General features: G+C 36.2%; 1 protein-coding gene across 26 annotated transcripts in view; it reads left to right on the top strand.

Annotated features, from left to right (window-relative positions):
* The window catches only part of LOC141448309 (transducin-like enhancer protein 3-B), a 263733-nt gene that overhangs the window by 165019 nt on the left and 81385 nt on the right, over positions 1-17329 (top strand). For all 26 annotated transcript variants that reach the window (XM_074116603.1, XM_074116605.1, XM_074116607.1 and 23 more), the window contains 2 exons: positions 14467-14529; positions 14682-14756. In XM_074116603.1, coding sequence (XP_073972704.1) covers positions 14467-14529; positions 14682-14756 — 138 coding nt within the window. The remainder of the gene's footprint in view (positions 1-14466; positions 14530-14681; positions 14757-17329) is intronic.

The following is a 17329-nucleotide window of genomic DNA, read 5'->3' as shown; positions in this document are numbered from 1 at the left end:
GTGATGCATGCTGCTATTAAAGTTCTCCCTATTTCCTAACTGAAGAGGAGAGGACACATACTGTGATTGGGAACAGTCCTTCATCCCCTCTCTAAATTAGGGGCCTAGGATAAGATGATACAGTATGTGTGTGCACTGCAACAGTATGGTATTAACACAGTTAAAAAAAACTAGTGTTAAGTTTTTTCTGGGCGATTTGTATGAAGTGAGGGTAACAAAGAGACTTGTGGAGAGTTTAACGTTCTATAAAAAGGGGGCGCTTAATAAGTTGATGAAGTAGCCCCGTACGTGATAGAAACTGTTAAGCTTCTTTCATTTTATATGTTGAGAGTAAAATGCGCTTGGCAATAACAATAGAACACCACCCTGGTCCTAAGCAAACGAGGGGGGGTTGGAAGGGCTCTAGACACCCCACAGAGGGTGAGAAATGTTTGAGTGCTCTCTTCTAAATAGACGCCCCTATTATTGTAGTTTACCCGTACTTCCTCCCCTAAACAACGTCCCCCTAGGGATGGATGGGATGGCAGTGCACTAAGTCAAGCTTGACTTGTGTGGACATGTGTTACAATAAAAATTGGTTTAAGCCTGAAGCTAGATGAGGGGTAGGTGCCAACAGTCAGCAGATGGGATGCACATGTATAAGTGGGAAGGCAAGGGGTGGCCCGTGAACATGGAGGAAAATAGGAGGCGATATCTTTTGATGGGGATGTGATGTGCAAGTAAGGTCCTGGTTCATTAACTGTTTGGGTCTTGACAATGAACGGGAGCCCAACGCTGGTTTTCAGAACATTTAGTAAAGGTATCTCCCCCCTATTTTCAGCGTGGTGAGCGAACAGAGGGGGGGCAAGGTCGCATATTAGACCCCCTGCCGTCTGGGATCAGATTGGAGAATCAGTTTACATAACGTTGAATACATATAGTGCATTACCCTTCCCAAATAAAACCCTAATTTTGTAAGTCTCACAAATCAGTGGTGAATAACTCACACACTAATGGCTGCTCCTACGCCTTCTCAAGATATCCATTTCCCCCTCCTCGTATCCACAATAAGAGGAAGTATTGTTTCCGTTCAGATGTCCATGTTGAGATCTTCCTGGAAGTACACATTTTGAAAAAATGGGCAATGAGTGAAAATGAGCAGCATAATTACAATGCGGAAAAATCGTAGACGCTAATTTTTTGAATGTCACAGAATTTGGAAATTTCAAAGTTTTAAAGCTAAGTAGGGTTCAGAACAATAGAAACTGGCCCAAGCATCAGTGGATATAATAAGGATGTCAAACCCACTGCTCTGCCTCATTCAATCTCTACGCAGCAGTTACATCATTACTCTTCGCGTCATTCAGTTTAACCAGTTCTCCTAGAAATAGTTCTATATCTAGTTTACTCGAGTTAGTTATTGAAATTTACGTTCGCCATTACCACTGGCTGGAACAAGCGTAAATAAAAACCTTTTGAAATACGAGGAAAAAATAAATGCCAGTTTCAGTCATTATAAACTTTATTATGCCGAGCTTTCGACCTAGGGACTAGGTCATCTTCAGGGCTAATTTACAATATACTGTTTTAAATCATTAGAGGGACCATGTAAGTCCATGAACAGTCAAGACAGAAGACACACCAATTCTCTAATGATGTAAAACAGTATATTGTAAATTAGCCCTGAAGATGACCTAGTCCCTAGGTCGAAAGCTCGGCATAATAAAGTTTATAATGACTGAAAGTGGCAGTTATTTGTTTCATCCTATTGAAACTATGATTCAGTCACCAAAAATAATGAACAGTAACTTTTGAAATACTTTTGTTACGGAAGCTTGAGGAAACTATACAGACCGAGCTCGGGCATTTCCTTCCGCTTTTCATCACATCACATGGATGATGCTTCCATTATCTTTAGATAATGTCGGCCTTTTTCTGCGAGAATTCTGTGCTATGTACAGTCTTCAATCTTCTTCTTCTGTTTACTTTTCCTTCCGGGAATTTCGCTTATCATTGGCTCTTCTTGTTCCTGTTTCACCTATATGGGGGAAGTGTTAGCAGATCTTCCGATTCCTCCCTCTTAAAATGGTAAACATAAAACCAAATCACAGTTTTTCTCTCCCTGTTCAGATTGTTGGAAAAGGGGAACGAGAGTAAAAAAAAAGAAAGAAATAGCTGCTGTGGATGCTGTATCTTTACACAGATGCACACATTCACACAGTCTCGTTATACATACACAACTAGGGGGAGTGGTTCTCCCCTCCATTCTACCATCCCGGACTGTGTGTGAGAGAGAACATTGTCAATATTGCAACAGCTGTTACACTACCTACCCGCGTACCCCCTCTTCGGCCTCACAATCAAATATAACAAGCCTCTACAGAGTCCCTACCCCTTCACTTCCCGCATCGTAACGCACACATACACAGAGTAACCAACCCCACATAGGGAGAAACTTACAAGGCCCTAGTGTGCGGTAACAGTGTGCGGTATACAGTTCTACCCCCCTGGGAACCCATAGGGCAGGGGCTGAGGGGAGTTTGGGTTTACACAGCAGGCTGGTAGTGCTTATATTTCTATAACAGCTTTTTCTCCACTCCCCTCCACTCATCTGTACGACTGCCATATCCCTTCATATATATGTACAAACACACCCTTCAAATCCCTTTTGTAAATATAAAAAAAAGAGAGAAAAGCTATATATATATATATATATATAAATTGGTGCCTCACTGGTTGCCATGTGCCAAATTATTAACAATATGAATGCGATGATTTCCGTTTTCAAATTAAAGTATTAATTAAATGAGTTTTTATTAATAATCAATAAAATATAAAATTTAATAAACTTTTATGGCTCTGATGTGATTTTTGATTATTAAATACTCGCTCTACTATTTTATACGATTAAGTACCCCCTTTTAATAGAATCATTAAAAAACAAACCAATGATAAAGACTAAAAAAAAGTCTGTTCATTAAACTGGCCCTTTTTGGAATTTAGGGCACATATTTAACCCCTTTTTTTTAAATAAGGGATTAGTCCTTACATTGATCTAAAGAGGAGAATTACATGATTCTTCCAATCGATCCCCTCAACAGAAGTTTGCTAGAAAAATGGTCCTGTTGAACATCAATCTCGTGTGGGTGAACAGATCAGCTGTAATATGTGTAGATTTGTACGTATGTTTGTTAGAAATGTACATATATAAAATGTATGTCGGCTGTATATAAAAAGTTATATTTGATATAAAAGTACGCATGACAACCATATTTTTTATTCTCCAGTTAAGAAAAAAAGTTTTTTGCTATGATAAAAGGTTTTTTGAAAAGAACTAGAGAGAGGGAATTGAAGAAGGGGATGATGTGATGATGGGTGGGGATGCTGGAGAGGTTGCCTAGATAACTTTTTAGTTGTGTAGTGGCTTGATGTAAAAGGTGTTACACAAGAGCTGGATGATGGGTTCTGCTGGAGTAGCGAACAGAGAGAAGGGTTGTGTGTTAGTGAGTTGAGTTGTACACTTGATGCGTGTACACACGTATTGATCAAGTTGGGTTTGCAGAAAGTATAGAGTGGGTATGACACCTACGCGCGACGGGGGTCAGGGCAGCTGAAGAAGCGAGTGATGAAGCTTCCGGTGAAGAGAGAGAGAGTGAGAGAGAGAGAGAGAGATAAAGAGATGGAGTGTGATGGAATGACTTGGTTTAGAGTTTGCTGGTAGAGTCAGAGCTGTGGTAGGGCTTGCCGCTCTGATGAATATTTAGTAGGGTCGTCTTTTGAAAGGAGACTGCCGCCAGAGAGAGAGAGAGAGAGAGAGAGGGTAAGGGCTGCAAAGTGGTTAGAGAGAAGCAGCCCTCGACGACAGCTGTTGACACGAGTCCTTAGTGCTTCCATCACTATTTTATACGCTTCATCCGCGTTCTACTCTCCATCATCCTCTCCCAGATCTAATTCTTTCTACAAGTACCAGGGGTTAGCTTCTCTATTGACTCCCGTCCTCTCTTTTATCTCTTTTCCTGTAGGCAGGAGAGGTTCTCAGTTTGATTTCTCACCACTCTGGGAATTATTTCCCAAGCTACTTGCTTTCCCTAACAACGTCCTGTTTCAAGACCAGTTCTAGAGTGCTAGATGGTGTTTTTTTTTATGAACCTAAAGAAGGAATCACTCGCGAGAACTTGGTGAGAATCTAACTTGATTTCCTTTACGACGATCTTTGGGAGTCAAATTCATTTCCTCTCTTTAAAGAAGAAAATTGAATGTCCAGGGGTACTATTGCCAACATTTCTCTTGATCAAAACAACTCAAATTCAGTTTTATTTAAAGTTAAATATCAGGTAGCAGGCTTAAGTTGCAAATAAATGAAACTTGTAAATGAAAGAAGGAAATGTAATAACATTTATTGCTAACTAATTCCACGATAGCCGAGCGGTTATAGATAGGCTAGACCCGCAAAGCTAAGATGTATTGTTGGTTTAGTGGGTTTGATTCCCGGTCTTTAGGCCTTGGATTTTACTTAATGGTTAATATGGGAAAGTCACAGTAAAGTATGTTAGGCGGTTAGATACTAGACCCGCAAAGCTAATATGTAAATATGTATTGTTGGTTTAGTGGGTTCGATTCCCGATTTTAGGCATAGAATTTTATTTAATGGTTAATAAAAGAAATTTACAGTAAAGTATGATAGCCGGTTAGATACTAGACCCGCAAAGCTAATATGTATTGTTGGTTTAGTGGGTTCGGTTCCCGATCTTAGGCCTTGAATTTGGATAGATGATCGAGATAGATTTCGGAAAACATAAGAAGGGCGTTGAGAAGAGGTAGTCCATCAAGAGAAAGAGAAGTCTGACGTGGAACTACATGGAAGAAGCGGTAGAGGAAGTAACGCTGAAAATACAGTAGACAACCGACTGAAGCATAGAACAGGCCAGTGTAAGCCTGCAAAGAAAGCACTAAGCTCTTGAAGGGCGTTGAGAAGACGTAGTCCATCAAGAGAAAGAGAAGTCTCCAGACGTTGAACCAGGTGGAAGAAGCGGCAGAGGAACCGACTGAAGCACAAAACAGGCCTAGAAAGAAAGCACACAAAGCTCTTAAAGAGGAAATCTTACTGTGTAGGCTGTACAAAGGCATTGATAAAGTAGAAAACATGGACTTCCTGTAAAGAGGAGAAGGTCTATAGCAAGAAGGAAAAACGGCGACACTAGTTTTCCCACTTTTTCCATTCCCAGTTCAATTGAGCGTGAACAAAAAAATTCCTGGGTAACGTTGTTTGAAGAGAAAAAATCAACCCAGAATCTCTCTTTTTATCTCTCCTTCCATCCGCTGATGGCTTTGAAACAGTGTAGAGGGGGACGACCAAAAGAGGGGGCAGAGCTGGGAAAGAGTGATAAAAAATAAGAGCTGGCTCTAGGAGACAGAGCATTATCCCCCGGGTATAGAGCCGGGAAATAGGGGCTCGAGATCCCCTGGAAAGCCATATAACCCGGCCAAGTGGATAAGAACCGGCGTTGGTATGTGTGGACCATGTAGGCAGCCGGATGATGGTCCGCTTGGCTGAACTACCGCCCTTGTACATCCGCTGCCGTGTGCTACTCCACTGGTTCTTACAAGCCACATTACATTCCAACAGCCTGCGGGGGGGGGGGGTTCAGTCCATCCCTCTCTACCTACCTTACCATAGTAGTAGGGTCTTTGCTTCAGGTTTTTCAGCTGAATCAGCATTTAGCTATAGGGCAGCCATCCCTGTGGAAACCCTTTGTTTTTATTTCTTATTCTATATGTGTTTTTGTTTTCACTTTTTCCTAGTTAGAGGATCAGTTTAATTTTTTTAAAATGATGTTTAGCGCAGATCTGTTTCTTTATGTCTGAATATTTCAACGGAATATCCCTTCAAGAAGAAAAGACCGTCATGGTTCTGTTTTGGTTCAACTATCACTTCCGTTACTAAAGTTTTGATCGAAATCCGTCCACCGGAAGTCGGATTTCTGATTTGTTTTCTTCTATCTTTCATAATATCCACGCTTTTCTTTAATCCTTCCTTCCTTATCACTTCCAACACTTCAATCCATCCACTTTTACCCAGGAAAATTGTATGATTGTTGTGGTGGGAGGTTCTCAGGAGCTAATGCTAAGGATTCTCTGCAGAAGCATGGACCCCATTCCATATTTCAGCTCTTTTAGTTTGTGGCAGGCCTTGTTTATTTAACTGAACGTTTAAAAACTAAATGGTGGACGTAGGTTTTATTAATGGAGTTGTGGGCGTGGCTATTAAATAGTCGTGTGAGTGCTTAGATCAACGTTTCCCAACCTTTGGTAGTTGCGAGTTGCTGGTTGGTGGTACGCGAAAAATAATGAATAATGGCAGATATAAAAAATTATAGAAACGTTTTTTCCTACAATACATACATTAATTATTTTAATTAATAATATACAGTAAAGTTGTTAATATGTACAGTAATAAGGTTAGTCTATCTCAAGATATACGAGAAAATATAATAGCACATGAACAGGGCCGGATTTTCCTATAGGCTAACAAGGCTTCAGCCTAGGGCCTCAAGATCAAGAGGGGCCGACATTCAAATTGTTAGCAAAATTAAAATTACACTATTCTAGAAACGGTGAACACTAAAACACTGTTTTAGTGATGTATTTTATTATCTCTCATGTAATTTACAAACCTAAAAATGGGAGGTGAAAGGGCCTCATGAGTGGAATAGCCTAGGGCCTCTTTTCATCTAAATCCGGCCCTGCACATGGAGTATTTTCCCAAAACCCCGAAAACACAAATGATAATTCGATTTCAAACCCTTCTTTTATAAAGAAAATTTAGGAAAAGCTACATCATTATCTCAATAAAAGATAAAGAAAATTGAATAGAATTATCATGTGACAGAACTAAAATGATAACTATGTAAATATCTGCTTAAAGAGACTGATTGTAGTGAGTAAGTTCCTATACTGGATTGTAATGAGTAAGTTCCTATGTAAGCAACATTAAATTTAATTGGTACTTACAGGTAGTTGAATGCTTAAAAGAAATTAATTTAGAAGATTTGAGCACAAATATAATAATCCTTAAAGAAGAACTTTGTAAATTAATTAATAATTTTGAAGAGAAAAATATGTACGCAATTTTTTGATTATTTAAAAAAGTTTTAAAACTAAGATCTTACACTTTACAAAGTTTATAAAGTGAAGATGAACTTGAACTCCTTTGTAGCAGATACATTGTATCTCTATGCAAATAAAGATGATAATAATAAAATAACACACTCGGGAATAACAAATTTCACGAAATACAATCATTTTTACGAAGTAGTACAATTTAGCATGATTGCACTACCAAGTAGTACGGTGAGCCAAAAAAGGTTAGGAAACGCTGGTTTAGGTAACAGATTTTGTAAAAGATTTTTTTTTTTGTTCATTAAGACAACATAATTAATGTTAAGCCAAAAAGATTGTAGAAGAGTTAATGAAGATTGGATTCAGTTAACAGTGCAGCATCTGCCTTTTCTGCAGACACTACTTACTTCCTGTGTTCTCTCTCTCTGTGCCAAGCACTTCACCAAAACATCGATAAATAATAATAATAATAAAAAAAAAATTCCCAAAACAGTTATGCAATGAAGGGGTCCCCCCCCCCGGGTTGGTGTGCGGTCTTATCCCACGTAGTCTGGACCTCGCCCTGTAGGGGTGGGGGTGTTCTGGAAGAGGAAATTGGCCGATGAATCAATTTGTTGCTAAGCTAATGGTTTCCACTTAACTTGGGGGGGTGGCGAACAGCAGTTCCCCCCAAGACAGAGCAGCATGCAGAGAGCGCCACCCCTCCTCCGTGGGGGTGGAGCAATTCAAGCACTACCAATTTCTCCTCCTGCCCTTAATACTTCCAGCTCCATTAATACTTCTCCAATTCACATAATTCCAGCTGGTTTCTCACGACACCATTCTATCTTGCTGCTTAATCATTTTCACTTCAAGTGATAAATTTTCCTTTTACCCCATCAACGAGGATTTTATCTTTTTCCACATTTTTCACTTAATCTGTATGATACAGTAATTGTGTTAGTTAAGTCTTTTTCTTTTCCAAATATTGGAAAGTCTATCCAGTAAAGGACGCAGGGCAACGCTTTGAATATTAAATTGTTGTACATAGTAGCTTAACTATTTCGCAGATTATTGAAGTCTTATCGTGAAGAACTCGAGACAAGAAGTTCTTTTTTTATTTAGCTTCTCCCCCACCACTAACTGCCATCTAAATAGTAATTATGTTTAATACACATGTGAATTCGAACATATATATACAGTTGGCAACACTGGCACTTTGTAATAATGCAATTTTTTTTTATATATATATAAACACCTGTCTCACGCTCGTTCCACTTTCTTGTACCGACATGAATATACACCATTTAGAAAGAGAGCGGAGTTTACAGACTTGTTCTACCTTATGTTTATTATCATCTCTTTAGCTGTCTTTTCTTTTAATTGACTTGTTAAAAACAAAAAAAAGATGTCGCTAAAATCATTTTTAACATCTGTTCTTTTACCTCTTTGTATTATTTTTGTATCTTTTGGTTACTTTCTTGTGAAGTAAAAAGAAAATGAATAAGTTGTGAATATTCACAAGATTTAAGCTGATTAAAAAAAAATAACAATTTGCTGGACAAACGGTGTCCATCTTTCACCTTACTGGACCGTGAAGCTGGCTACAGATTTCATGAAGAAGTAAAACTGGATGAGATTTTATGTGTTTCCAACACTTTCGGGGTATTGTAAATGAAATCGTGAAAAAGTCGAATAACATTTTCTTCAGATTTCCAACGCTGCAAAATTGTCCCTCAAACATTTTTTGGTTAAGGAGGGGTACCCTACAACCATTAGTACCGTCCTGTTTTCACAACCATTTTTCCTCGAGGTCCGTCCCGTGTCATCCAATTGGATCCTACAAGAAGTTTCTTATCTTGATGCCGTACAGCTTGTCCAGCCTCCCTATTAGTTTTGTGATGACGTTTTCCTGGCCTAGTCATTTCCAGAAATGCTGACGTCAATTGGCCGACCAGATCTTGCGCAATGCCATTTGTCACTCTCTTTCTGTGGTTTCGTTAAGTCTAAAGGTCTATACTAACTCAAAACGAAAATTCAATGTACCCAATTGATACTAACTAAAAAAAGTAAAGTAAAGTAATCGCCTATTTTTTTTCAGGCGGGGCTTAACGTCCAAATACCAATTACTCGTAGGTGTCGTGGACGGAGGCGACTAGCAAACATACTTTACTATAAATTTCTTTTATTAACCATGAAATAAAATCCAAGGCCTAGAGCAGGAGAATCGAACCCACTAAACCAACAATACATCGTAGCTTTGCGGGTCTAGCCTATAACCGCCTAACATACTTAACTGCCAATTTCTCATATTAACCATTAAATAAAATCCAAGGCCTACACCGGGGGAATCGAACCCACTAAACCAACAATACATCATAGCTTTGCGGGTCTAGCCTATAACCGCCTAACATACTTAACTGCCAATTTCTCATATTAACCATTAAATAAAATCCAAGGCCTACACCGGGGGAATCGAACCCACTAACCAACAATACATCTTAGCTTTGCGGGTGTAGCCTATATAACCTCCTAACAAACTTTACTGTAAATTTCTCATATTAACCAATAAATAAAATTCAAAGCCTAGACCGGGGGAATCGAACCCACTAAACCAACAATACATCTTAGCTTCGCAGGTCTCGCCTCTTAACTGCTTGGCTACCGTGGCGCCTATTGATACTAACCATTCTTCTATAGTTGGTAGAACTGTACGTTGTTCTCACGTATACACAGAGGCGCGTTATAGTAACAGTGAAAGGTACTAAATAAAATTTGAAACTTTTATAAAAAGATTAAAAAAAAAAAGAAAAAAGTTTATTAATTTAACTAAAATTGATTTACATTTATTTGGTTATTACAAAATGAATAAATGAGGCGTGAATACTTCTCGTGAAATGTTGACAGGATAGAACTTGTTAAATTAATATATTCGTGGAAATATGGGCATTAGTTAGGACCCACTCGTAGATTCACTCACTACGAGAAGTGAGATATATTTGGGCATATTGCCCGGATGTATATATAGATAATGAGAGAGAAGAGGAGGTTTCTTAGTTGGTTAGTGGTTTAAAGACACTGTGGGGGCGGCAGGTTATGTTTGTTTCTTTACGGCTGATTTAGTTCTCTGGATGTCAGTATTAGTTATTATTAGAGCTTTTTTTCTTTCTTTTCAAGTGGGGGAGGAATTGAAAGCTCTTGAGAGGCAACTAAGAACGCACTCTGGTCTCTCCTAAATCACAGTCATTTTTTTTAGGAATATATACTTCAGTGAATGTGTAGTTCTGTAGTGAAATATCTTGGACTTGAGCCAAAACAGAAAGATGGTTTATTAAGTAGGCTGGGAATCCTTGAAATTGTCTTACACAAGTTGCTTAATATTTGTTGGTTTGAATTATTCACAAAGTAAAAAAATACTGTTATACAGTCGAACCTCTCAATAACGGTCACTGGCGGGGGAAAGCAAAGTGGCCGCTGTTTGGAGGTGGTCGTTAGAAGGAGTGTAGGCAAGTTTCATAATGAAAAAATATGGGTTTTTTTTCCAAACACATCTATTTAAAAATTGTTTATAAATTAATAGATTTAAAAACGTACATAATTGCATAATTATTGCAGCTATATGATATGCATCAAATTTTTCTTAATTATCCAAAAAAATTATCAAAAAACTACATATTATTGACTTAATAAATAATTTTTATAATTATCATCACATTTATTCATAACAATAATAATTTATGGTAAAATTATCATCATACTATCATCTATTATTAGAAAAATAGAACAAACCTTTCGGCAAGTTGACTTTTGGCTCGATTTGGTTTTTGCAAAATCTTCTAACAAAATTTATTTTCTCTTCTAGAGTTAACCACTTTCGTTTGGGAGACATATCCATAAAAAATAATATTGTTCGTCTAAAGCAGTGGTTTTTAACCTTTTCAAAGACGCGGAACACAATTATGTATATATTTTTCTCGCGGAACACTAACATTAAAAAATTTGAAATTCGGTAATTAGCAAGAACTTAAAATTAATGAATAATAAAATATCGAATATAATTTTCAAGAAAGATATATGTGTATTAATTAAAATTAAAAAGGATAAATTATTACATAGTTTTAACAAATATATTCTGAAAATGAAATTAATCAAATGATGAACATAAAAGTACGTTGCTACAAATAACAAATGCTGTAAAAGACTATGACTTAAAAAGATAGGCCAGCTTTGGTAGTAGAAAATTCAAATTTAAAAAAAGGAACTATTTTTTGTTTTCCTATCTTTCTTAAGTTTCTAATTTTCAATACATTTAAAATTGAATTTTCGCGGAACACTTGGACCATATTCGCGGAACACCAGTGTTCCGCGGAATACCGGTTAAGAACCACTGGTCTAAAGTAATATTGAAAAATGATTAAAATGGGTACAAGATGTATGGAGCATATATAGGAAACTTTAGGAAAAACCAGAAAAAAAACAAAAACAAAAAAACTTGAGAGGGGATAATTATTTTCTATCACCGCGTCAAACGAACTTTTAATAATAAGGTGGTCGTTGGTGGGAGGTGAAACATTTAATCCGTTCCCCCAAAAAATCAATGTCCGCGGTCGCTATGTAGAGTGTGTCCGTTAGACGGAGGTTCTTTTATATAGAAAGTGGTATAGGGATAAAACGGGGAAATCCAAAAACTGGTCCGTAAATGGAGGTGGTCGCTAGTGAGAGTGTCCTTTATGGGAGGCTCGACTGTATTAGCCATTGTTGGTGGTTCTATAATCTTGAAAATGGAAATGACTGATCAAGTTAACTATATATTTAGTAACCCGGTAACTATCATAAGCTTCTGGTTATGGAAACTACTGACCTCAGTCAGCCGAGATGGTACACTCAATTTCACTTCCCCCTCCACCGTTTTAATTGGACTCCATTTTGAGCAGTTTCTACCATTACTGATGATTCCTGGACACGGAACCTGGTCAGTATTTTAATATAAATACTAAAATAGAAGAGGGGTGCTCCCAGTGTAGATTTTAGCAGTGCAGCTTTGGTTGGTTGTTTTGGTCGATGTGTGCGGTTTTTTTGGGGAGAGAGGCGAGAAGGAAGGGAGTGTAAAGCCTGCCTGTGCCCTCAAACCGCAGTGTTAGGTGTATTGAATTGGTTGCAAGAGCTAGAGATTTGCATTTGAACCGCGGAGATAACTATTTACTGTTTTGGGTGGGATTTTTGGGCTTTGTGTTCGTGTAGAGGAGGAGGGACCCACCCACACAGACTGGGTAGCTCTAAATAAATTGGACTATATACGTATATATGTTCACTTTTATATAGTCATTGAATTCGACCAAATAGACTGGAATGGGCTTATCACACCCACAGCCAGAGATTTGTCGTCATTTCCTCGTCTCTGCTTCCGCAGCATCCATCTGCTTTTCATTCTCCCTCTTTATCCATTAATTATTTAAACCTCACACAAACCCTACTTCTGTTGTAATTGATTCAGCTGCAATTATGTGTGTATCGACCACCATCCCCCTTTCTACACAAATCTTTGTGTTTACAAATTCCATACTTTGTGTTTAAAATACTTGTATATTTCCATGTATGTAATGAAAGTTGAATTCATACCGTTTCTTTCACCATTATTTATAGTAATTTAGGCGCCACGGTAGCCGAGCGGTTAAGATACTAGACCCGCAAAGCTAAGATGTATTGTTGGTTTAGTGGGTTCGAATCCCGGTCTTAGACCTGGGATTTTATTTAATGGTTAATAAAAGAAATTTACAGTAAAGTATGTTTGCTAGTCGCCTCCGTCCACGACACCTAATTTGGTAGTTGGAGTAAAGCCCCGCATGAAAAAATAGGCAATTACTTTACTTTACTTTACTTACTTATTTTGACAGAAATGGACATAGAATTAATCAACTATGTATTCCTCCATCATTGTTTACAATAGGGACAAGACGATTTAGGAGATCAAGAATGCTTTTCTTGAAGAAGAAGAAGATTAAAAACAAACATGTTGATTCCTGCAAGATATTCAACGTTGAAATTCTGTAGATAATGCTAGTCATGTTTCAACTATGAGGGCGGCTAAATTAATATATTTGTTGGCAAGAAGACTCTATATCGTCGATTTAGATGTTTCTATTGAATTGCCACCTAAAAACTCGATGTTCCACGCTGTGAATTGCATCGTAATGATGCTCCAATGAATAATGCCTCTTCCAAACCATATTCACACAAAAAATGATCTGATAATTGAAGATATTCCTGGATTTCCTATTTAGGCGTAACTATTTCTTGCTTTTTTTCCGTTTTTGAGTTGGCATTTTTACTGAATTCCATATTTTCGGATTCAGGATTCTTTTTTAAAAAAAATTCCTTTAACGACCTCAACGTTCCCTTCATAGACCAACTCGCCAAGACTAAATATCAAAAGTTCCATACTGCTCTCTCTTCTTGCTCAAATCCTCTTGTACAGTCTCTCGCCTCCTCTGACATCCCTAACAATCCTACTCGTCGACTGAATCGCCAATGGTCCCGCAGGCTGAAGGCCTAAACATCATTATTCTCCTGTCTCTCCTCTCTCCTACTCATATTCTCCTCCTCACATTCCCCTCTCTCCTATAGAGTGCTACCGCTGGGTAGTTTCTCTCCTACTGCTCTCCTCCCGCTTCAGTTCATCTTATTTGCATCCCATTTCCTTATTGTATATATTTATACAGATTGTAAATTACAAAATAAATTAAAAAAATCTTTTAAAATGAATATTTCTGGTGAAAAAAATCGATATCGAAAATTTTACGTCATCCAATACTTGTAATCACAAAATTTTCTTTACGTAGTAGAAAGTCCACTTGCTATAAAAATATACTGCCTTTAATGGGTCAGCTGGTTATTATAACCTTCACTACGAATAACCTTCATAGCACCTCTTTACATATCACAATAGTGCGAAAGAGTGCAACAGCGTTTTCCCAGTTAGAAATATTGGCTAATAATGTCTTTAAAAAAAGGTCTTACAAGATCCCAATAATAATTTTATTTTTAAAATTTGTAAGAACACTAATCTTCGATTTTTACAATTTGCTCCTATTGAAATGCTTCGATAAAATTAATCGATATTGGTTTTTTTTTTGTATTTACTATTTGCTCCTATGAAACGCTTCGATAATTAATCGATATTGTTTTGTTTTTTTTGTATTTACATTTGCTCCTATGAAACGCTTCGATATAATTAATCGATATTGCTTTTTTTTTGTATTTACAATTTCCTCCTATGAAACGCTTTGATAATTAATCGATATTGCTTTTTTTTTTGTATTTACAATTTGCTCCTATGAAACGCTTCGATATAATTAATCGATATATTTTTTTGTTTTGGTATTGTTTCAGACTGAAATAGCGAAACGTTTGAACGCCATAATTGCGCAAATTTTACCTTTCCTTTCACAAGAGGTGAGTGCCTAAAATTTAGTATTTTTACCCAATAAAACATTGTTATTCTACTTTTTTGGTTTTTCTTTAAAGTTAACAAAAATTATAACTTTAATTTTTTTTGAAAATTTTACTCAATTAATTTTAATTTCTTTTTTTATAATTAATTACAGCACCAACAACAGGTGGCCACAGCGGTAGAAAGAGCGAAGCAAGTCACAATGACCGAATTGAATGCCATAATAGGCGTAAGTCTTTTTTATAAACAAAACACAAAACGGATCATTTTAAAAAAGCAAAACATTAAAAAAAAAACAGAAATCCAATAAAATAACAATATCAGAAAATAGAGTTTTTCATTTTCAAGTATTCAAAAAAATTTTTCACGATTATTTAGTGTTATTTACTTTTGGTTGTAGGTTGTGTTTGTTGTAAAATAACAGTTTTTTGTAATTGTGGCGCATGAATGTTGTGAGATTTTCGTTATTTTTGGGGAAAATGGGGAAAAATTATTTTCTAATTTTGAGTTTCAGAAAGATTTTTCCCTTAGCATTTTCTTTCTAATTTTATTTTCAATTTAAGAAGGATATACGTCCTAGTCGAGGGAGATATTCATTTTTCTGAAATGTTCAGTAACTAAATTCTCCATAGAGCTTTCGAAAGATGGCAGCTTTTCTTGAACCAGTCGCTTGATAAGATATTTGATCAGATATTGAACAAAACTAAATCTTTCGTTTCGTATTTAGTTCATCTTCAGGGCTAAAGAACAAACAAAAAAAAAAACGAAAGATCTAAGTAGAACCTTAAGTGTGATTTAGGGATAACTCTGGTACAAAGTATCCCAGATCTTTTGAGAATAGTGCCTTCAAGATGAAAGCTTCAAGTGTCTTCAAAACAGTTCTAGAGAGAGGGAGTGGTATAACCAAAAACCAGAGTACCCGGCTATCCCAATTAAAAATTTTGGGGCTTCTATATGGAGGATGCAACCATATGAACTGAATTAATAATAATAATAATAATAATAATAATAATTTATTGTTCCATATAAAGATACAAGATCTCATTGGAGAGAGTTCACTGTTTACAGCAAATACAAAAACAAAACATTTTTACTGTTTGAAATAAAAATAAATCTACAGAAATAAAAATAAAATTTCATCCCAAAAATTGATACAGAACTTTAAATTTACTTATTCAGAATTGCTTAAAACCCTTGAATTCTCTACTTTTTCTTATTTATTTTTATACATTTTCTTATTTTTAAAATATTTTATTCTTCCCTGCAAAACGCTCTTAACTTGCATACATCACGGACATATTTAAAAATGGTTTTTAATTCGGGTTCAGATGTCATACTAAGCATTCTAAGTACATCCTCATTTTGAGGCTCATTATGGATATTAAGTTCATTATAAAGGTGTTTCCTTAAAGGGGCATAAATTGGACATCTAATAAATATATGATAAATATCTTCCATTTCTAATAGGTTGCAGATTGAACACACTTCCTCAGTTTTAATTATATACATAACATTTTTTATGACAATTTTCAGCATTAATTTATTACTAGTTCTCAACTGTGCCAATACCTTAGTGATATGGTGTGGAATTTTAAGCGATAAATAAGATTGTGGATTTTCATAATTACAATTAATGTTTAAACACTTATAGATTGGACAGAAACTACTCTTAGCCAAACTTGCTTTATCTAGTTCGAGTAAATAATCTTTGTATTTCTTTAAAATTTCTGCTAAGTTTTTTTTTAAATATTCAAAATTGAAATTAACTGAATCTAAATTATATCCACAATTTTGCAATAAATTCTTTAGTTGCGTCCACCAATTAAACTTTACACATTTTATATTTTTGTTGTCCAATTTAACCAATTCATTGAAACAAATTTTCGGGAATCTATCAGATTCCATAGCAAATATTTGTAACAGCCATTTCAGGGCAGACTTCAACACAAAATATGATACCGGACATGAGCCGATCTCCAATCTAATTATATAATGAGGCGTGTTGACCGCAAGTGAGAGCAATTTTTTATAAAATCCTAAGTGGCAAGACTCTAATTTTTGTAAATATCTTAAGGCCGTAACCTGTGTACCGTATAGTAATGAATTTAATGTTAACGAATGATACAATTTGTTGCGAACCTCCCATGAATTACATTTTATATTACTTAATATCTTCATCACAGAGCCAAATCCGATATTAGTTCTTGCCACTAAAGACTCAACAGCATTTTTAAAGACACCAGAATTACTGAAAATTACGCCTAAATACGAGTACTGACTCGCTTGCTCTAGAATGTCGTCACCGTACTTAAATGGAATTTTGGATTTCACATATCTACCCTTATGGAACACAACAACTTTGGTTTTTTTTACATTTAGTTTTAAGCAATTATTATCACAATAAGTTTTAAATAAATTTAATTTTCTATTAACATCAGTAACGGAATCACATAACAGGACCAGATCGTCTGCGTAAAGCAGGCATAGAATGTCAACATCATTATTAATTTTTATTCCTGCAACCTCCTGACTTCTGAAATAACTCTCCAAATCGGATACATATAAACTAAACAATAAAGGTGATAGTGACTCACCCTGTAAAACACCTTTTGTTACATTTATTTCCGAGCTAACACCTTCCGGGGTCCTAACTTGTAGAGTTGCATCACTATACAAATTCTGCAAAATTCTAATAAATTTTCCGCTAACCCCTGAATCAAACAGTTTCCTCCAGAGAAGGCTATGATTTATATTATCGAAAGCTTTCTCCAAATCTATAAAAACTGCAAAAAGCTTCCCATT

The sequence above is a fragment of the Rhodnius prolixus genome, unplaced genomic scaffold (assembly GCF_049639745.1).
Source record: "Rhodnius prolixus isolate KJV_2025 unplaced genomic scaffold, Rpr scaffold_19, whole genome shotgun sequence".
NCBI classification, from domain to species: Eukaryota; Metazoa; Arthropoda; class Insecta; order Hemiptera; family Reduviidae; genus Rhodnius; species Rhodnius prolixus.
Note: the sequence above shows the minus strand (reverse complement) of the source record. Positions and strands in the feature narration are given on the sequence as shown.